The following is a 24472-nucleotide window of genomic DNA, read 5'->3' as shown; positions in this document are numbered from 1 at the left end:
GTGGGGTCCGGGAGTACCAATCGGGAACATTTTAGCAGGTAAATGCAAAATCCTGCATTCTAGTGTATTTCACGATACAACCAACCCCTTCCCCCTTAAAGCCGCCAGTGGCACGTTACAGTCAGTTGTCACACGTCTAAAATTACCACCATAAGTCTTTTTTAACTTGTTTATATTTACCCATACACATACATTTCCGAGTAAGTAAGAAGTGTTTCGGTAGTGTGAAAACCGACGTGGCCGGACGGGTGAACCATGACCTTCACATCCGACCGTGAAATCAAATTCACGCCATCTAGGCACGTCTTATCTTTTGTAAGCACATTTCCAAGAAAATATAAAGAAGTTTCTCGCTAACTTAAAATATATTACGTGTACTTTAATTGAGTTTAAAATATTTAGAAATGGAAATTTTTAATATTCGTTTTAAACATTTCATATGTAAACCTCCTTATCTGGATAGTTGTTAACTGTTTTAACCATCTCACACTGTAGTTTGTGAGCAGTTATTTCAAGTTATGAATCACCGGTAGTTTGTGAGCAGTTATTTCAAGTTATAAATCAACATGTAGTTTGCGAACAGTTATTTCAAATTATAAATCACCGTGTTGTTTGCGAGCAGTTAAGTTATTTTACAACATGTTATGTTAACTTATATGTATCACTCTGGTTGGCCCGGATGGGAGCGCACGAGAGGTATTGCGGGAGGAATCCGGAGAAACCGGGAGAAACCCACGTGAACGTGGTCGTCCGGGTGATCATATACCTTTACACTCCATGGGACAAGGTCTATTTCCCGAAGTAAAATCGAAAGAACTAGGAACTTGAAAAATGTTGAAAATAATTTAACCCGGTTGTTAGACAATTGTGGTCGTAATCTTATGATAAAGAAATGCATGACATTTTTTCTCCAGGACAACCTCAATGATTCTCCATTTTTTCATTATGTAATTTCTTTTCCTTAAGCAGAACCTGTAAAAACAAATTGTATTTAAATATATATTGTGTACATGTATATTGTTTATGAACCCTGATTGGTAGTGTATCCTGATGTACAACATTCATCTTACTCCTAGTTCTCTAGATCTGTCTTTCTTCCTGTCATTTTTCTTTGCTTTCCTTTCTTTATAATAATTATGAGCATAATGTGTCGCTTTCACAATATTTGTAATACATATTTGTGGAGGGGGTTTTTATAAGTTGTTTTTTTAAGTTGTGCCAAATCCAATTGTGTCTAAACTACAAAATGTGTTCAAATCAAATACAACTATGTTTTTTTTATATTTTAAAAGTATGATAGAAACCTTTTTCCAATAACACCTGTTGGACTAGTTATCTTTTGTTTAAAATGATATATTAAAACTCTTTACGTACTAATATTACATATTTGATTTCATATTCCTCATCAATACCATGTACACCAATATTAACAGACATTGGATGACGAGGAATCATAAAACCAAAGGCTTCTTCTATTTTCTGTGTTGATGGAAACCAAACAGTCTTAACATGGAAGCATTCCCAGAAAAAAGCAAAATGGTTTCCCTGCCATCAAAACAAAATGGTTTCCCTGCCATCAAAACAAAATAGATTCCCTGTCATCAAAAAAAATGGTTTCCCTGCCATCAAAATAAAATAGATTCCCTGCCATCAAAGCAAAATGATTTCCCTGCCATCAAAACGAAATGGTTTTCCTGCCATCAAAACAGAATGGTTTCCCTGCCATTAAAACAAAATGATTTCCCTGCCATCAAAACTAGCTGGTATCCCTGCCATCAAAACATTATTTTTTCTGCCATCAAAAAGAAATGGTTTCCCTGCCACCAAAACAAAATGGTTACCCTGCCATCAAAACAAAATGGTTTCCCTGCCATCAAAACAAAATGACTGTCACGATCGCATGCATTTATATATATATAATTATATCTATGTGTTATGGCTGTTTTATTTGTGAATCGTGTGCGCTTATTTGTATGGTACGAATGAAAGTATGGATAGAGCGGAAGTGCACGTGCGGAAGTTTCGGAAGCGTCACTACAGGTAAGGTATGCCGTGAGAAATGGCCGTGTTTTGATTACCTGTAGTCGGATGACTTATTTACGTGGATACAGGCACGGAATTCAGACTGTGGTGAGTAACTAATTTTAAAAGATTATATTTACTTCACTAATTCATTTCTTTGAGTGTCTCGTATACCGGGTAAATGTATTTCTAGTATACATTTGAACGTGCGGTCCAATCATGCGTAACATTGAATAGACGTAGTATACATGTTTATGTATTGTTGGTATTGTAGTATTTTCATAGTTAATTGGTTAAAGTTGTATTCAAACCTGTAGTATAGCATATAGGGTAGCTTTATTGCATTAGTAGTAAATATGTGTATGTATGTCCATTTTTACAGGTTAACTAGATCGGTGAGTTTAGCTGATGTAAAAAAAATACGGAAGCGTTGAGACGCCATATTTGAAGTATTGTCCATAGTGCTAATAGTGTTAGAAAGGGACCGACACGTGTTCGAAATACTGTTTTATATGAATACTTAGTATTATGAGTGCATATATTAACCAGTATCATATGTATATATAACTATGCATGTTATATGTTATGTTACTAGTACAATGTTAATGATTATAAGTTATCAGTATGAGTGATAGGTGAGGAATTGTCAAGTGTTTTGTTGTGTGTATTTTGAAGCTTTCCACGTTGGAGTGAGAACAATCCTTATACCAATCAGGACTGCAAACTACCACGGCTTCGGCAACAGGACCGGTGATAGACCAAGGTCAGCCACAGGGAGTTTGTGGATATTCACAGGCGGGTCATGGTATCCAAAGGTTTGGGATCAACGTTGCAGACATTCTAGTGGAATTGTCTATTGTTACTCAGCTGGAAACCTTTGCTGGTAGCTATCTATATACGTAACCTGCGGGTTAGTGTATAATGAGGAGGACCTTTGGTGTCAGTCACCCTAGATGGGACGCGCGCGGGAGAAAGCTGTACTCCGGTTCAGCTTCAATGTCTTGTTCGTGAGGACTTATACTGTGGAATGTGATGTACTGTGACGTGCTGTGCTGAACTTTTATATATGGAACTTTATGGGTTTGGTCGAGGTTGTGAGAATGAGTGTGATTGTGTGTGTGTGTTTTTTGTTTTTGTTTTTTTTTGTCTATATGCATTTGTATATAATAAATTGTGAATAGTTCTTGTACTAGTTCTAGTGTAGTTGTTTCATTTCTAACTACCTATATCTGACGCTTGTCCTGCGTTACAATGACTTCTCTACCATTAAAACGAACTGGTTTCCCTGCGATCAAAATAAAATGATTAACCTGCTACCAAAAAAAATGGTTTCCCTGCCATCAAAATAGAATGATTAACCTGCTATCAAAACGAAATGGTTTCCCTGCCATCAAAACAAAATGGTTTCCCAGCCATCAAAACAAAATGGTTTCCCTGCCATAAAAATAAAATGATTAACCTGCTATCAAAACGAAATGGTTTCCCTGCCATCAAAACAAAATGGTTTCCCAGCCATCAAAACAAAATGGTTTCCCTGCCATCAAAATAAAATGATTAACCTGCTATCAAAACGAAATGGTTTCCCTGCCATCAAAACAAAATGGTTTCCCTGCAATCAAAACAAAATGGTTTCCCTGCCATCAAAATAAAATGATTAACCTGCTACCAAAACAAAATGGTTTCCCTGCCATCAAAATAAAATGATTAACCTGCTATCAAAACGAAATGGTTTCCCTGCCATCAAAACAAAATGGTTTCCCTGCCATCAAAATAAAATGATTAACCTGCTACCAAAACAAAATGGTTTCCCTGCCATCAAAATAAAATGGTTTCCCTGCCATCAAAACAATATGGTTTACCTGCCATCAAAACAAAATGATTTCCCTGCCATCAAAACAAAATGGTTTCCCTGCCATCAAAACAAAATGGCTTCCCTGCCATCAAAACAATATGGCTTCCCTGTCATTAAAATAAGTGTACATCTCTCTTAATCTACTAACGACTCTTTATAAGTTTAGTATTGGTATATATACGTCTATGAAACATTTTAAATTGAAATTGTGTCTCATCTGTAATACTTCTTGAAAGTAAATAGAAATATCTAATGTTTCCAGAGGTATTTTGTAACAATTCATGCCATTTCAATTGACTAGTTTCTGGCAAACTTTATATTAAGTCAAGAAAACAAAAATGTTTTTTGGCTTTGTTATGAGTAGATACGTACAAAATTGATTAACAGCATGGAATATTGATATTTCAAATGTCATTTCTGATAAGATTTTTTCCAATGTGTTGGAATAGCACTTACAACACCATAGTATTCTGTAAAATTAACTATAAGTATATTTTTCTTTTAATTTAACAGTCTACTACTTTCAGTAAAACATGTCTTCAATGAAGTATCTACCTCGATCACTCCATCTTCTGTAGAAGAAAAAATAGGATTCACATTGATATTAATGTTATTCCATAATATTTGAGAGAACACCAAATCTGTTCTTTTTTAATTCAACATTTTTTTCCTGTATAGATAACCCATAAAAACATGTACTTCTTTTTCAAAATCAATATCAGCAATTTTGTTTAAATACTGTTAAGTTGAAAATTTAAGCGCGAAGGTCTTTAACATCTAATGTAAATTTCCTATTCTTATTCTCTGGAACTTCTGGTTGAGTTTTTACAAAATAGGAATTGTTTTTTCGTGAAATTTTTGTTATTCTACTCCTTGACTGGAAAATCATAGTTTTGGTTTTCTTTGTATTGAACTTTGACATGTTGTGCAAGACGATTCAAGTTTATTCAATGATTTTTACAGAACCTCCGGAGAATGCGACAAAATTAGCGAGTCATCTGCAAAGTATAAGCTTCCAACTTACAGATTTCCAAATCAAGTCATTGTAATTAAAATTTTATATTCAACAAATGTACTAATGTAGTAGGTGTCATTGATAACATCAAATTTAAACACTAATTGTTTGAAAAAGACCAAAAAACACATAAGAGTTACTTCCCTTGTACCATTGTCGTTAATTAAGTGATTTACATTGTAACCACAGGCGTCTGCTTCTGGTTGGTATAAAAATATTAGCACTACGTATGAGTAGCGTCTAATATTCTTTGTCTATTAATACCATCCAGAGGCAGACGCCTGTGATATAACATAGTAACACAGATGACGACGGAATACAATTTTATAACTTTTGTGCTTACAGGGCCTCGAATCACAAGTCAAAATATACAGAGTGTTATAGTTTAATATTGTCAATTTTGATTAAGCTCAGAACAATGAAATGTGGGGAAAACAACTTTGATGAGTTGGTGGGCACCATAAAACACGATCTTATTTCACACCGGTTAAGCATTTTTTTTTTTTTTTTTGAGAGAGAGAGAGAGAGAGAGAGAGAGGTTAACGGACTTGGAGGGCGCAGGACTTGCGTCCCTTTGCATTAAGGGGCGTGGCGACGCACTCGGAGGAAGCACGAAGCGTGAATATGGAGAGATACGAGCATGAACTTTTTAGATCCGATCTCGGAGAGAGATATCGATAGCTAATCTACTTTTAATGATTTTGTGCACCTGAGGTTGTATACATTATCATTAAGTATAAAAAAACAATTATCAGTTGATGTTATAAAACACTTAATAACATTGAATAGCTGAATCCAAGACAATTCCACGTGCCCCGACCAGCAGGGGTTAAACGATATACCCCAAAATATCCAAAAACTACACAAAAACACCCCCAAAACATCTCACATCAACACATTACAAACATCGGTAGAAATTGATATGTACTTATAAACTATCTTCATAGATTGAAACTTCAACACCGACACTCGTATGCATTGTTATTTTTACTCTTTGTGTTAAAGATAAACCTTGTATATTTCTATGTACATGCATATGGCTATAGTCTATTTTGGGAAAGCGGCCGATTTATTAGATGATCATTTATTTCATATTTCACAGCGAACATTTTTTTACTTGAAATAATTAATATGATCAATATAAGTGATGAGGTTAATAAAATACCAATATTATAATATATTTAAACAATGCTCATTTGGACTATATACTTGTATGGATCAAATGATTTTATTCCAACCGATGAAAAAGGATCTTCAATCCCCTCAACCCCCCAATTCAGTCCCACATAGCATGTCAGTTTTGAGCCAGACACAACATTTATACATTTATATAAAATTAGTTCTCATTTATCTAGCCAAGGTAATATTAAAGGTACAAAGGTACACATATAAGCGGGACAGGTAAATGTCACCCGATCAGTAGTCTATTCAACGCAATTTGTATAGATACAGTCAGTCAGAACTTGACAAAGGGACCAGTCTGTCTTGAAACTCTGCACCGACACTCGTGTGCATTATTATGTATACTGTTTACATGTATAAGCGGGACGGCGGCATATGTAGTATAACATGCACGCTTTGTCGATAAACAAAATTTTCTATCGTCGAGCGAGAATATCATTTCGTCACATAGACGTAAATAGTATTTTCACTCACACAGTCAGTCTTGACAAAGAGACAAGTTAGTACGCATTGTTACGTATATTGTGTATTGTTTTTATTAAGATAATCCTTGTATATATAAGGCTATAGTCTATTTTTGGTATGTGGTTAATTCTTAGGTGACCATTCAAAGGTTTAAGTGAATATTAATTAATGTTTTAGATATAAGTCATGACATTAATGAAATATTAATACTTTAATATTTTTAAAACTGGAAAAGGAATTTTGAAAATGAAACACACTCTGTTCACAAAGGCCCACCAACACTACATAATAAACCAAAATGGTTTGATTTGCTAATAGAGGGTAATGTAGAGGTGAAATACAGGTAGTATGGCCTTGGATGGTAAAATTGCAATGTAACTTGGGGTCCATGACGGGTACAGTATACATTTTAAGGGTTACATTACAACGGAATTCAGTTTCGTTTTACCCAATACGGTACCTCACCAGCAAAACCTGTTTCTACAGAAACAACATGTTGGTGACGGTAATGTTATTTCTACAGAATCAACATGTTGGTGACGATAATGTTATTTCTACAGAATCAACATGTTGGTGACGGTAATGTTATTTCTACAAACCAACATGATGATGAGGGTAATGTTATTTCTACAAACCAACATGATGATGAGGGTAATGTTATTTCTATAAGGGGGCCGCGATGGCCGAGTGGTTAAGGAATCCCGACACTTATCACTAGCCCTCAACCTCTGGTTTGCGAGTTCGAAACCTACGTGGGGCAGTTGCCAGGTACTGACTGTAGTCCGGTGGTTTTTCTCCGGGTACTCCGGCTTTCCCCCACCTCCAAAGCCCGGCATGTCCTTAAATGACCCTGGCTGTTAATAGGAAGTTAAACAAAATAAACCAAACCAAATAAACCAAAGTTATTTCTATAGAAACAACATGTGGGTGACGGTAATGTTATTTCTAGAGAAACAACATGTTGGTAACGATAATGCTACTTCTACAAACAACATGTTGGTGACGGTAATGTTATTACTACAAAACAACATGTTGGTGAAGGTAATGTTATTTCTACAGAAACAACATGTGGGTGACGGTAATGTTATTTCTACAGAAACATGTTGGTGACGTTTTCATTGATATACTGTATATTCATTTCATGCAACTGCTAAAGAAAAAGCACTTGTGGGTCAGTAAAAAAAGGAATGATCCTCCGCCATCTTGTATATTGTACATGAGTATGGATTGTGTATAATGTAATTGTATAGCCTACCCTACCTATCTACCCATGCTGTATTGCATTTTGGTAAAGAAAAAACCTTGAACATATATCGACGCGTTAGTAGCCTTTGAAGACAGTTTGATAAGTATTATCCAATCAAATAACGGGAAGAGATATGAGTCATTCACGTGACCAGGTAGATAAGGTAACAGGTATACGTATGCACTGCACAACAGACGGGGCATTCCACCAGACAAGACGCTAGCTGAGACATTCACCACAAATTACGCCGCAGGTTAACCTACCAAGACATTTACTTAGCGTCTGACAACACAGGTAAGATTTTGCTCAGCATTTTGTTCACCTGTATAATGAGGTCGATAGGTACAATGTATATGTATTATAATTGAAATCATACAAATATAAATAAGTTATGATAATTATTTCAAACTAACTATATGTATGAAGGGCCGATTGAAAAGAATATAGATTGCGTTGTACATGTTACTTTTTAAAAATGCATTTTCTCTACTAGTTTGGAGTTTTCGAATCCCAAATTGTCATAATACAATAATAAAAGATACACAAGCGTATCGAAAAGTTCTAATTACAAATCAATCAGAAGTGAATTGTTTCCTAAATTGTTCGGTTATTTGTCTCTTCGCTTTCGTTAAAATCCATTACAGTTAAACCACAGTCTAAAAATAGGAGAACGACTCTCATTGTCATTTTACTTCACGAGACCGAGAAATAGATTTTTTAAAAAGTTTGAATTATGCCAAGTTTACACATTCAGAGATGCGAAGGACAATACCGGGTACCTAGCATGATTTTAAAGTATAATCAAATGCCAAATTAAGAGTGACTTGGATATCAACATTCACAAACATAATACACTTTCATGTTTGAGACCGGAACTTTTATGGCAGGTATAAATTTAGGTAGCACCTACTGGTCAAAGGGGCATAACTCTTTCTTTACTGTCGTCTGCTAGTCAACATGATGGCCGACAGGGACAGACGATCAGAAATCCTATCAAAAACGGCCCGAAAGAGAGGATTACAGTTGTGGTAAAGTATAAGGTTGTCCGAAGTGTTCTAATTTGATGCAACCTTTGTAAAACTGAACAAAATCGAATCCAGATAAATAAATTGTCGCGTGCTAGTTTATTCACAACATAGGTAAATGAAACACAGTATGTTGATTGATGTATGTAAGTGGACCGTTTGTTGGAATATGTGCCGAGTCTCTGTACTTTACAAATTCAAATCCAACTCAAATTTAATTTAAATTCAATCTTGAAAGGTTCTTGTATAATTACAAGTGTTGATTAGATGATTGGCTAAACAAGAACACAATATAAACAACAAGATTGAGTGTGTTGTTCTTAGTCCTTCCGTAAAGTAAGGATGTAGACAACAGTATATATGTAGTTCCCGGTCATGGAGTTCAGGGTCGTTACAGATGATACACATATACTGTACACAATAGTATATTGTGCCCTATCAGGTAGTTCTTTGTCCTTACGTGTTATGTACACACGTAGACAACAGTATATGTACCCTGTCAGGTAGTTCTGGGTCATTACGCGTAATACAAACGTAGACAACAGTATATTGTACCCTAATTCCCTATACTACGAAATCCAATTTCAAACGGAATTTAAGATGCATGCTTTCATGCTGTATGATTTTTACCTGCGATTTTCGCTATAATATGTACATTTTTACCTGACCTGGCCCGAAGGACCGCGGCGTCCTTCGTCCGTACGTCGTCCGTCAACAATTTATTCAAACAGCTTATGCTTCATAACCACTGATGAGAATTTAAGACTGAATGTGCTGACCCAAAGGGACACAAGGGGCATCAAAAGTTTAAAGATAATTACAATCATGATGTAGATATAGGCCGCGTATTCTTCCCCCACCCTAGGGACTTGGATTATTTAAGAACAATCATGTTGTAAAAAGAATCCTTTGGGTCTTTGGTAGTGCTGGGTATCGTTAACAGAAAACCGCATCTCGATATATCATAATATTTATGATATTATCGATATACCGCGATATTTTTCAGCGACATATTTACTTCTTAAATACTAACCTTACTGAGGCAAAATAGGTTTAAATAAGTGAAAATAACATGTCAAATATGTTAACTTAAATTAGCTATGTTCTTAGTATTCTTTTTTTTTTTTGACGTACTTCACATGCGCCATGCTTGCATTGATTCAAAGTGAGGGCCATCCAATGCAAATCGAGGCTTGCAATTTTACGTACTATTAAAGCGTCTGACTGATCATAAACAAAAGTAATAGGAAAGTGAAAGTGAAACCAGAAAACCGGTTTTGAATTACGTGTACCGGTATATTGTACCGACTAACTCGTATCATAATAAACCGGTTTATCGATAATATCGCTCAGAACTAGTCTTTGAACACCTTTAGGGAGTCTGGAATATCCGGATTTTATGTTTGAAACTATTGAGATCCCAACCTCATGGCCACATCTGCATATATAGCATTATTTAAAAGTTAAATTGTATCACGATACACGTCCGTACAGTACATATTTAACAATTAAAGTGTACCACGATACACGTCCATACAGTACATATTTAACAATTAAAGTGTACAACGATACACATCCATACAGTACATATTTAACAGTAAAAGTGTAATACAAAACGCATTGGTACAGTTAATATCTAAAGTGAAATTGTAACATGATACCTGTCCGTATAGTACATAATTGTCATTCGTTTTAAGTGTACTAGGATACACCTCCGTACAATCAATATTAAGAATAAAGGTGTATCACGATACACATCGGTACAGTACATATTTAACAGTTAAAGTGTACCAATAACTGTGTACAACGACACACGTCTGTACAGTGTGTACCACGATGCACGTTCGTAAATTGTGTACCATGATTCACGTCTGTACAGTGTGTACCACGATACACGCCTTCACAGCGTGTACCACGAAAGCACATCCGTAGTGTGTACCACGATACACGTTCGTACAGGGTGTACCACGATACACGTCCGACAGTGTGTACCACGATACACGCCTTTACAGCGTGTACCACGAAAGCACATCCGTACAGTGTGTACCACGATACACGTTCGTACAGGGTGTACAACGATACACATCCGTACAGTGTGTAACAGGATACACGTTCGTACAGGGTGTACCAAGATACACGTCCGTACAGTGTGTACCAAAATACACGTCTGTACTATGTGTACCATGAAACACATCCGCACAGTGTGTACAACGATACACGTCCGTACACAGTGTACCACGATACACGTCCGTAGAGTGTGTACCACGATACATGTCCGTACACTGTGTACCAAAATACACGTCTGTACAATGTGTACCATGAAACACATCCGTACAGTGTGTACAACGATACACGTCCGTACACAGTGTACCACGATACACGTCCGTACACTGTGTTCCACGATACACGTCCGTTGGGTGAACCACCATACACGTCCGTACAGTGTGAACCATAATACAGGTCCATACAGTGTGTATCACGATAAACATTTGTAAAGTGTGTACAACGAAACACTTCCGTACAGTGTGTACAACGAAACACGTCCGTACAGTGTATAAAACAACTAACGTCCGAACAGTGTGTACCAAAATACAAGTCCGCACAGTATGTACTACGATACACGTTTGTACAGTGTGACCACGATACACGTCCGGACATTGTGAACCACGATACATGTTTGTACATCGTTTACCATGATACATGTCCGGATAGTTTGAACCACGTCACGATACACTCCGTACAGTGTGTACCACGATGCATGTCCGCACAGTGTGTAGAACAATACATGTCCGGATAGTGTGTACTACGATACACGGCCTTGCAATGTGTACCACGATACACGTCCGTACATTGTGTACCACGATACACGTCTGTACATTGTGTACCACGATACATGTCCGTACAGTGTGAACCACGATACACGTCCGTACAGTGTGTATTACGATATATGTCAGGATAGTGTGACCACGATACACGTCCGTACAGTGTGAACAACGATACACGTCCGTGCAGTGTGTACCACGATATATGTCCGTTCAGTGTGCATCAAGATATATGTACGGAGAGTGCAACCACGATACACGTCCGTACAGTGTGTACCAAAATACACGTCTGTACAGTGTGTACCATGAAACACATCCGTACAGTGTGTACAACGATACAAGTCCGTACACAGTGTACTACGATACACGTCCGCACAGTGTGTACCACGATACATGTCCGTACAGTGTGTACCATGATACACGTCCGTACAGTGTCAACAATGACACACGTCCATACAGTATGTTCCACGATACCCGTCCGAAGTGTGAACCACCATACACGTCCGTACAGTGTGTATCACGATACACATTTGTAAAGTGTGTACTACGATACACGTCCGCACAGTATGTACAACGAAACACGTCCGTACAGTGTTTACCACGAAACACATCGATACTGTGTATACCACGATACACGTCTGTAGAGTGTGAACAAGATACACGTCTGTACAGTGTGAACCAAGAAACACTTCTGTACAGTGTGTACCACGATACACGTCCGGACATTGTGTACCACGATACATGTCGGTACAATGTGTACCACGACACAAGACCGTACAGTGTGACCACGATAAACGTCCATACAGTGTGTTCTATAATACACAACCGTAGAGTGTGTACCACGATACATGTCTGTACAGAGTGTACCACGAAAACACATCCGTACAGTGTGTACCACGATACACGTTCGTACAGGGTGTACCGCGATACACGTCCGTACAGTGTGTACCAAAATACACGTCCATACAGTGTGTACCAAAATACATGTCTGTACAGTGTGTACAATTAAACACATCCGTACAGTATGTACAAAGTTACACCTCCGTACACTGTGTACCACGATACACGTCCGTACAGTGTCAACAATGACACACGTCCATACAGTGTGTTCCACGATACACGTTCGTACAGTGTGAACCACCATACACGTCCGTCCAGTGTGAACCATAATACAGGTCCATACAGTGTGTATCACGATACACATTGGTAAAGTGTGTACAGCGAAACACGTCCGTACAGTGTGTACAACGAAACACGTCCGTACAGTGTATAAAACAACAAACGTCCGAACAGTGTTTACCACGAAACACGTCCATACTGTGTATACCACGATACACGTCTGTACAGTGTGAACCATAATACAGGTCCATACAGTGTGTATCACGATACACATTTGTAAATTGTGTACAACGAAACACGTCCGTACAGTATGTACAACGAAACACGTCCGTACAGTGTATAAAACAACAAACGTCCGAACAGTGTTTACCACGAAACACGTCCATACTGTGTATACCACGATACACGTCTGTACAGTGTGAACCAAGATACACGTCTGTACAGTGTGAACCAAGATACACGTCTGTAAAGTGTGAACCAAGATACACTTCCGTACAGTGTGTACCAAGATACACGTCCGGACATTCTGTACCACGATACATGTCGGTACAGTGTGTACAACGATACATATCCATACAGTACATATTTAGCAGTTAAAGTGTACCACAATACATGTCCGAACAGTGTGTACAACGATACACGTCTGCACATTGTGTATCACGATACATGTCGGTACAGTGTGTACCACGACATACGACCGTACAGTGTGACCACGATACACGTCCGGACATTTTGTACCACCATACATGTCCGTACACTGTGTACCACGATACACGTTCCTACAATGTGACCACGATACACGTCCGAACATTGTGTACCACGATACCCGTCCGTACGACGACACATATTTGTACATTGTTTACCACGATACATGTCCTGATAGTGTGTACCACGATACACTCCATACAGTATGTACCACGATGCATGTCCGCACAGTGTGTAAAACGATAATGTCCGGATAGTGTGTACTACGATACACGGTCTTACACTGTTAACCATGATACACGTCCGTAGTGTGTACCACGATACACGTCCGTACATTGTGTACCACGATACATGTCCGTACACTGTTAACCACGATACACGTCCATAGTGTGTACCAAGATACACGTCCGTACATTGTGTACCACGATACAAGTCCGTACAGTGTGTACCACGAAACACGTCCTTACAGTGTGTACCACGATGCAAGTCCTTACAATGTGTACCACGATACACGTCCGCACAGTATGTACCACCATACATGAGCGAACATTGTGTACCACGATACACGCCCGTACAGTGTGTACCACGATACACGTCCAGACATTGCGTACCACGATACACGTCCGTGGAATATGTACCACGATACACGTCCGTACAGTGTTTTCCACGATACACGACCGTACAGTGTGAACCACGATACACGTCCGTTGAGTGTGAACCACGATACACGTCCGTACAGTGTGTACCACCATACATGTCTGCACATTGTGTACCACGATACACGTCCGTAAAGTGTGTACCACGATACACGTCCGTACAGTGTTTTCCACGATACATGTCCGTACAGTGTGTACCACGATACATGTCCGTCCAGTGTGTACCACGATACACCTCCGTACAGTGTGAACCAGAATACACGTCAGTACAGTGTGTACCACGATTCACGTCCGTACAGTGTTTTATACGATACACAACCGTACAGTGTGAACCAGGATACACGTCCGCACAGTGTGTACCACGATACATGTCCGTACATTGTGTACCACGATACACGTTCGGACATTGTGCACCACGATACACGCCCGTACAGTATGAACCAGGATACACGTCCGTACAATGTGAACCCCGATACACGTCCGTACAGTGTGTACCACGATACAAGTCCGTACAGTGTGTACCACGATACACGTCCAAACAGTATGTACCACCATACATGTCCGAACATTGTGTACCACGATACACGTCCGTACAGTGTGTACTAGGATACACGTCCATACATTGTGTACCACGATACACGCCCGATAGTGTTTTCCACGGTACACGTCCGTACAGTGTGTACCACGATACATGTCCGTACATTGTGTACCACGATACATGTTCGGACATTGTGCACCACGATACACGTCCGTACAGTGTGAACCACGATACACGTCCGTACAGTGTGTACCACGATACACGTCCGTAGAGTATGTACCATAATACATGTCCGGTCAGTGTGTACCACGATACACGTCCAGACATTGTGTACCACGATACATGTCCATACAATGTGTACGACGATGCACGTCCGTACAGTGTGAACCACGATACACCTCCGTACAGTGTGAACCACAATACACGTCAGTACAGTGTGTACCACGATACACGTCCGTACAGTGTGAATTACGATACCCGTCCGTACATTGTGTACCACGATAGACGTTCGTACAGTGTGTACCAGGATAAACGTCTGTGCAGTGTGTACCAAGATACACGTCCCAACGGTGCATATTTTATAGTTACAATGTACCTCAATACACGTCCGTACAATACATATTTAACAGTTTAAGTGTACCACGATACACGTCCGTGCGGTGCATATCTAACAGTTAAAGTGTATAACGATACACGTCCGTACAGTACATATTTAACAGGTAAAGTGTTCCACTATACACGTCCGTACATTACCTATTTAACAGTTAAAGTGTACCACAATGCACGTCCATACCGTACATATTTAACGGTAAAAGTGTATCACGATACATGTCCGGATAGTGTGTACCACGATACACGGCCTTAAAGTGTGTACCATGAAACACGTCCGTACCGTGTGTACCACGATACACGTCCGTATAGTGTTAACCATGATACACGTCCGTACATTGTGTACCATGATACACATTCGTACAGTGTTTTCCACGATACACGTCCGTGCAGTGTGTATCACGATATATGTCCGGATAGCGTGACCACGATACATGTCCGCACATTGTGTACCACTATACACGTTCGGACATTGTGCACCACGATACACGCCCGTACAGTGTGTATCACCATACATGTCCGTGCATTGTGTACCACGAAACATGTCTGTACAGTGTTTACCACGATACACGTCCGCACAGTATGTACTACCATACATGTCCGTACATTGTGTACCACGATACACGTCCGTACATTACCTATTTAACAGTTAAAGTGTACCACAATGCACGTCCATACCGTACATATTTAACGGTAAAAGTGTATCACGATACATGTCCGTACATTGTGTTAAAGTGTACCACGATATGCGTATGTATACGTATGTACAGTGCATATTTAACACTTAAAGTGTACCACAATACACGTCCATACAGTACCTATTTAACAGTTAAACTAGCACGATACACGTCTGTAGGTACATATTTGCCTTTTCTTTTTCCAAACAAACCCTGTTAAATATGTTGTATTGATTGAATTTAGCCTCACATCAATCAAATTGTATTCTTCTTCACAGTGAGCACGCTTAGTGTTGACCTGAGCTTGAAACTACTGCATCAGTTTCGTCGTGAGGAGACAATCATATTGGACTAACCGGTGAGTACAAAATTGTGAAGAACTAAGTGTCCTCTGAATTTTTAATTTACTTCGAACCTTATGGCTATTGGTCCGACCGTATCCACATCTATTAGTCAGTTGTTTATAAAACAATGATAGATATGAACAAAAATGTATAAAGTGTCATTGTCCCGATACACTTTTATATCTGCTCTTAATTTAAACAGATCACCCACGAACTCATTTGAAAATAAATGAACGGACATTAAATCCCTGTATTGTTAGAACGTAGAACCTTGAAAAAATTGTCCAACTCGTCACATACACCATAGATCTATTTGTCGTAGAGGTTAATTAGCGCCCCTTAGCGGAGAAAATAGGCATACAAGTACTTCAGAGTAACCGTTGAAGAGAAAAAAAATCTTAGTTATTAACCCCTCTCCAATCCTTGTAACAAACCTGTATCCTAGGCGTGTAGATTGTGCAAAGAAAACTGCTCTTTATAAAATCTGAAATCAAGAATGCTGTGAAGGAAATATGTTTAGAGATCATGAAGTTACAATTTTACACTCACAAAGAACTTTTTTTGTTGTACGAATGTCCTTCGGTAATCACTCCGTCCGTCTGTCTGTCCCTCCGTTCATCTGTCTACAAATTTTGTTCCTGTTTGTTTAGATTTATGTACATGCAACTTAGTCAAAGTGTTCAATTCACAAAAATACACACACTGATATAAAGAGTCAAAGTCAAATCAAGGTTTTTTTTAATTTTTATTACCGAAGGTCCGGTGAGCTTTTGTCATGGCCGTCCGTCAACATTTGCTTCAAATCGCTACGAGTCACAAAGTTCTTATTGAATTTTGACCAAATTTGGTCAGAAACATCGATGATGGAAGTGGAACAGATTTTGCATAAATGGTGACTCTGACCATAAAGGGGCCAAAGGGGCGGGGCCCAATAGGGGAAATAAAGGTCATTCCTTTAAATCAATACTAGTCAAAAAGTTTTTATTGGATTTGGACCAAATTTGACCAGAAACATCCTAGGGGAAAGGGAAACAGATTTTGCATAAATGGTGACTCTGACTCCCGAGGGGCCAAAGGGGCGGGGCCCAATAGGGGAAATAGAGGTAATTCCTTTAAATCGCTACTTATCATAAAGTTATAAATGGATTTGAACCCAATTTAGTGAGAAACATCCTTGGGGGAAGGGAAACAGATTTTGCATAAATGGTGACTCTATCCCCCGAGGGGCCAAAGGGGCGGGGCCCAATAAGGTAAATAAAGGCCATTCCTTTAAATCGTTACTTGTCATAAAGTTATGAATGGATTTGAACCCGATGTGGTCAGAAACATCCTTTGGGGAAGGGAAACAGATTTTGCATAAATGGTGACTCTGACCCCCGAAGGGCCAAAGAGGCGGGGCCCAATAGGGGAAATAGAGGTAATTCCTTTAAATCGCTACTAGTCATAAAGTTATGAATGGATTTGAACCCAGTTTAGTCAGAAATATCGATGATGGAAGTGGAACAGATTTTGCATAAATGGTGACTCTGACCATAAAGGGGCCAAAGGGGCAGGGCAAATTAGGGGAAATAGAGGTAATTCCTTTAAATCGCTACTTGTCCTAAAGTCATGAATGGATTTGAACACAATTTGGTCAGAAACATCCTTGGGGGAAGTGGAACAGATTTTGCATAAATGGGGGCTCTGACTTAAAGGGGCCAAAGGTGTGGGCCCAATAGGGGAAACAGAGGTAATTCCTTTAAATCGCTACTAGTCATAAAGTAATGAATGGATTTGAACACAATTTGGTCAGAAACATCCTTGGGGGAAGGGCAACAGATTTTGCATAAATGGTGACTCTGACCATAAAGGGGCCAAAGGAGCGGGGCCCAATAGGGGAAATAGAGGTAATTCCTTTAAATCGCTACTTGTCATAAAGTGATGAATGCATGTTTTAAAAACAATTCTTGAGGTCTTTCAGACCTTAGAGAGTCTGGACTTCATTAATCTTTAAAGCAGTTCGAATTCCCACAATATAACCATATATAGCATTGTTTGAGATTTACAAATAAAATTAATTGAAAATGAACATTATTTTGACATTTGGTCTAATCCAACCAGGTGAGCAATACAGACCCCATTGGCCTCTTATTTTTTTGTTTTTTGGGGGTTTTTTTTTTTTTTTTTTTGCATTTTTCTTCATTTTTTTTAATGATGACTTGATGAAACAAAACTGTTCACAATCAAATAAGGAATCAACTTACCAAACGTCAAGGTCATTGGGTCAAAGGACAAGGTCAAATTCTGTAGCTTTTCACTGAGGAATATTATGTTGTGATACTAGGAAGCAATGTTGGTTAGAATTAAATAAAGGGACATGTGATCAAAGGTCAAGGTGACTGGCGTAAAGATCAAGTTTAGTCAAAGTCTGGATATTTTCACTGCTTAACTTTTTATATACTATATAAAACAATGCGGTTGGAATTTAACATTGAGTCATCTGACCTTTCATCTGACCAAAGGTCATGGGTACTAGGTCAAAATCAAGGTCAAATTGTGTCTTCACTATTGAACATGTGTGTAAGTGTATGACACTATGAGAATATTTTGAACAGATTTTAAGATCGGGTCAACTAACCAAAGGTCATGATCAAATGCAAAGGACATGTTTTGTATATTTCCACGTATAAACATTTTGCTATGGACTTCTGAAGCAAACTTAGTTTGAATTAAAGGTTAAGTCAAATAATCAAATATTTTAAGTCACACTGGATTAAAGTTTCTGTGTTGGGTTATTAACTCCGTCAGCAGCCAGGGTCATTTTGAGGCTGTAGTAGCTGGTGGCTACCTCATTGAACAACATACACAGTTTTGTCGCATTTAGGGTAGAGTGTCTTGCTAAATGACGCCAACACAGACTGTATTGTTTCTCAGCTTCCAAAGAAACACAAACCAAGACACTCGTACGGACTGAGCTATTGCAGCTTCTCACTGCATTAAAGGTCAAGGTCATTTGGGTACAAAGGTCAAAGATAAAGTGGGTTTCTAATTGCAGCCTTGGCTCTTGAATGGGGAGGTTTTTACATTGAAATGAAAAAACTAACATATTAATATTCCACTAGTATTTTCAATTTTGTTAGCCCAGTCAATATCGAGGTTGAATATTTTGCCTCGTTGCGATTGTTTTTGAAGTCTAAACATCAAACGTCAGCATTGCTGAACCGTACGTATTCTAGTTTGATACATTTCCCAGTGACTATCAAAAAGGGAATCTGAAATCAGTAACTATGTGATACAAAATATATCAAAGGAGTTTAATAAATGTAATAATTTTACGAGTTTGATACATTCAATACGACATAACCGCGAGTGTAAGATTCTGTTTATGATAGTATGAGTATAAATGAAACTAACATGTCTAACACTAATGTTATTAAATAAATCACAATGGTGTTATTACACAAATCAGATTGGTGTTATTACACACATCACACTGGTGTTATTACATACATCACACTGGTGTTATTTACACACATTACACTGGTGTTATTACACACGTCACACTGGTGTTATTACACACATTACACTGGTGTTATTACACACCTCACACCAGTGTTATTACACATATATCACGCTGGTGTTATTACACACATCTTACTATTGTTATTATACGCATCACAATGGTGTTAATATACACATCACACTGCTGTTATTACACATGTCACACTGGTGTTACAACAAGCATTGCACTGGTGTTATTACACAACATCACACTGGTGTTATTACACACATCACACTGGTGTTTTTACACACATCACAATGGTGTTAGTCCACTCCGCTCTTTCTGATTAATTGCAGTATGTGCCAGTAACATATGTGATGTATTTAAGCCGAATAAATATGTTAATTGTACATACGTTTGTATCCCCCAGGCAGCCCTCCCTGTCTCTCAGACGACATTATTCTTCTCTCAGAGGACAACATTCTTCCGCAAAGAGCTGAGAGAACGGAGCACATCAAATATCTTACGATAAACTTGACTTGAACTAGTCGGTGAGTATACAGTACTTATTTTGCGTTCTTTTTTAAATCTCTTTTTTTCCTGGCTCAGGCTCCCATTTGCTCTAATTATCCTTGTACAACACTTTTATATGTTAGATAAATTACAGAGTGTATCATCCCGGGAACAGATATAGAGGTTCTTTCAAAGACTGTAGTAGTTTGTGGCTACCTCACTGTGCACCTAATGGGAGGGAGTGGTAATTAGTTCACTTATGGTAAACTGCCTTGACTGAAAAACTGCACAAGAGGTTCCCTGATCTCAGTTGCCTCTGTGCTTAAAAGTTTACTTTTCTGATTTTCAGCACACGCAGAGTTACCTGTAATTATTTTCCTTGTCATACTGGAATATTCTATAAAGTAAACAATATTTTATTCATTGTGTCATGTGTGGGTGTGATCCACCGTATTTTGGATGTGGGTTTGGTCAATTTACATATATGCCATAAAATGCCAGATTATTGGGCAATATATGTGTATACAAATGCATTTCAAAACACCACTTCATGTAATATGAATGGATACTTGTTCGCGATGTTTGAAACACATTTAAGCACGAAAAAGCTGGACTGTTACTGTTAAGTCCAAAAAAAGTGTGTGTGAACTATCTGCTGACGTTTTGAGATTTTTAGAAATCCTATATATGTGTGTTACTTATTGTGTATTATATCAATGTTGATGTGTGTTACTTATTCCGCCATTTCATTGTTATACAGATACACAAGAGGATCCAGAGTGTCGCCGACCTCTATCTTGTCACGCTTAATTACTAATAGTCATGGCTTCAAAATCCGGCCAATCAATTATCAAAGCACAGTATCATTTTAGACCAAAAGGACAACTTAAGTGTGAGGTCCACAAACAAAATGACGTTATCTTTTTATGCCAGGACTGTAAAATGTTAATCTGTTCAAAGTGCTCTATCACTCTCCACAAACATCATATAGATAGTTTTCTGGAGATATCTGACATCAAAACACGACACAATCAAATACTCCAGGACTTTGTCAATGAGACAGAAAATGTAAATATTCCAAAACTAAACCAAGAAATAATTTCATCTCGAACAAAAAAGAGTTCATGTAAACCTATGTACGATAAACTTCGCAAAAATATCATCGACAATACTACAAAATGTAAGTTAGAGTTAGACAAAATCACTGAGGATTATATCGCACTTTGTGACAAGATGGAGGTGGCGGCCATGGACCTAATACAGACCCACATCACAGACCTGGAGAGTAGACTGAAAACTTTGAGGGACCTCTCATCAGAGTATAAACAGACTCTCCAGACAGGAACCAGTGTACTCGTGTACGACTCGGTAACAGAAATCCGGGAAATGGATCCAGACATCCCACCGACACCTAACATAGACATGGCACAGTTTACTCCGGGTATGGACAGACTAAGTCACCTAAAACAGGCCATTGGGAACCTAAAACTACCTACTGACCATCTCCAGGTAGGATCGGCAACTAGTGGTCACTCCGACCAACGTCCAGTAGTCCGACCAAACCAGTCTACAGATGCTGGTCAAGCGTCCACTGGAGAAGTCCGGTACAAACTTCGTGACCGTCCAACCGTCATGTCCCACTTCTCATACCCGGATACCATCTCATCGATCTGTCCTACATCTGATGGACGTGCGTGGCTGTGTGACTGTACCAACAAAGTAAATCTCATCGACAACCAAGGTCAGGTCATACAGACGATACGACACAACAGTAAGATAGAGGACATTAGTCTGGACCCCACCACAGGTCGTCTGTGGTTCTGTTGTTATAGAGATAAAACTATCTGTAAAGTATCTACACCATCTACACCAGTCATAAGATTCACTACAGAGGATGAGCCATTCAGTCTGTGTGTGACCAGGGAGGGTCGGGTAGTGGTGGGTACATGGGATGATAGACAGGGGCACAAGGTGGGGGTGTATACAGTGGACGGTCAGGTGTTACATACAGCCATTGTGGAGGGGGCAGTACCGTCAATATCACGATGTGGTGTTACAGGTAATATAGCTGTAGTAGTGGGTTATAAACGTATCATTGTGTACAACTCAACACTCCAGCTCCTGGTCAACTACCGGAGGGAGGGGATACAGGCCCGGGGGGAGGGGATACAGGTACGGGGGTCGGTCACACCAGACGAGTTTGGTCCTTGTACAGTTGTATATGATAGTAAGGGTAATATTGTTATTGTTGACAGGACAAGGAACACAATAGAACTGATAAGTGGAGCAGGGAAGTACATAAAAACACTTCACACAAACAAAGGACGACAGGGAGTAGTAGGTATACAGAAGGGTGATGTGTTGTGGTCACACTTAGTGTTAGATACAGGAGAGCCGGGACTCAAACTCCTCAAGTATTATAGTGACTGAGTGACTCAACCTTGAGTGAGGATACAGACAGTTTATATCAGTGGACTTAAACAACATTAACTTTACATTGTTATATCATTATACATTTCTTAACATGTCTGTACACGTTACAAACGGCATGTAATTAATGTTCTTTATCGTTAATTTACTGCCCGTATAATTTAGTAAATATGTCCCTGTGGTCCATGTTTCTCAAAACGAAGAATGGGTTTACCCTTAAATGTACGGTTAATATAATTTATAAACATGTCCCTGTGATACATTTCAACTACTGTTTCTCAATATGTAGAATGTGTTTACCGTTAAATGTACTGCAAATATAATTTTATCAATATATTAAGACAGCGGAATTGTAACCACGTCACTGTGATACATTTCAACTACTGTAATGAAATCTGAAATCAACATCCCTGCATGTTTTATGTGTATAACCTGACTCCCCCTACCTCCTCAAATGGCTCGAATTTAATTGATCCAGAGAAAGTTTTTTTAAGTTAACATACACAGGTCACGTGACGTCATCAGTAGTATCACCAGTTCCACTCTATGTAACGTGTAGTGTCTTTACGGTTTATATGTAATAAATATTTCTTGAATCGATAACGATTAGTTATTTTATGTTATTTCAGTTAATGTACAGAAAACTCAGCGAGAGTTGACAGTATATGATGTATATGAAATACAGGAATTCGGTAGCCTGAATTGACAGTTTTTTAGATACAGGAATTCGGTAACCCGAGTTGACAGTATATGAGATACAGGAATTCGGTAGCCTGAATTGACAGTATATGAGATACAGGAATTCTGTAGACGGAGTTGACAGTATATGAGAAACAACAATTCGGTAGCCGTAGTTGACAGTATATGAGATACAGGAATTCGGTTGCCTGAGTTGACAGTATATGAGATACAGGAATGTGATAGCCCGAGTTGACAGTATATGAGATACAACAATTCGGTAGCCGTAGTTGACAGTATATGAGATATAGGAATTCGGTAGCCCGAGTTGACAGTATATGAGATACAGGAATTCGGTAACCTACATTTGTAAGTTGACAGTATATGAGATACAGGAATTCGGTAACCTTCATTTGTAAGTTGACAGTATATGAGATACAGGAATTCGGTAACCTTCATTTGTAAGTTGACAGTATATGAGATACAGGAATTCGGTAACCTTCATTTGTAAGTTGACAGTATATGAGATACAGGAATTCGGTAACCTTCATTTGTAAGCTGACAGTATATGAGATACAGGAATTCGGTAACCTACATTTGTAAGTTGACAGTATATGAGATACAGGAATTCGGTAGTCCGAGATGACAGTATATGAGATACAGGAATTCGGTAACCTACATTTGTAAGTTGACAGTATATGAGATACAGGAATTCGGTAACCTTCATTTGTAAGTTGACAGTATATGAGATACAGGAATTCGGTAACCTTCATTTGTAAGTTGACAGTATATGAGATACAGGAATTTGGTAACCTTCATTTGTAAGTTGACAGTATATGAGATACAGGAATTCGGTAGTCCGAGATGACAGTATATGAGATACAGGAATTCGGTAGCCCGAGTTGACAGTATATGAGATACAGGAATTCGGTAGCCCGAGTTGACGGTTTATGATATACAGGAATTCGGTAGCCCGAGTTGACAGTATATGAGATACAGGAATTCGGTAACCTACATTTGTAAGTTGACAGTATATGTGATACAGGAATTCGGTAGCCCGAGTTGACAGTATATGAGATACAGGAATTCGGTA

At 38.7% G+C, this 24472-nt stretch overlaps 1 protein-coding gene across 1 annotated transcript; it reads left to right on the top strand.

The window, feature by feature from the left end:
- The first annotated feature begins 7967 nt into the window (after positions 1–7967).
- Positions 7968–23304, top strand: LOC117342476. Its single transcript, XM_033904642.1, has 4 exons — positions 7968–8076; positions 16212–16291; positions 20189–20309; positions 21032–23304. The coding sequence occupies exon 4, from the start codon at positions 21094–21096 to the stop codon at positions 22699–22701; it is 1608 nt and encodes a 535-aa protein (XP_033760533.1). The 5' UTR covers positions 7968–8076; positions 16212–16291; positions 20189–20309; positions 21032–21093; the 3' UTR covers positions 22702–23304.
- Positions 23305–24472: the final 1168 nt, after the last annotated feature.

This window comes from Pecten maximus, chromosome 14 (genome assembly GCF_902652985.1).
Source record: "Pecten maximus chromosome 14, xPecMax1.1, whole genome shotgun sequence".
Taxonomy (NCBI): Eukaryota; Metazoa; Mollusca; class Bivalvia; order Pectinida; family Pectinidae; genus Pecten; species Pecten maximus.
This window is presented reverse-complemented; position numbering and strand designations above follow the sequence as displayed.

Coding starts and splice junctions, on each gene's coding strand:
- LOC117342476 (XM_033904642.1), top strand. CDS start 21,094: ATGGCTTCAAAATCCGGCCAATCAATTATCAAAGCACAGTATCATTTT.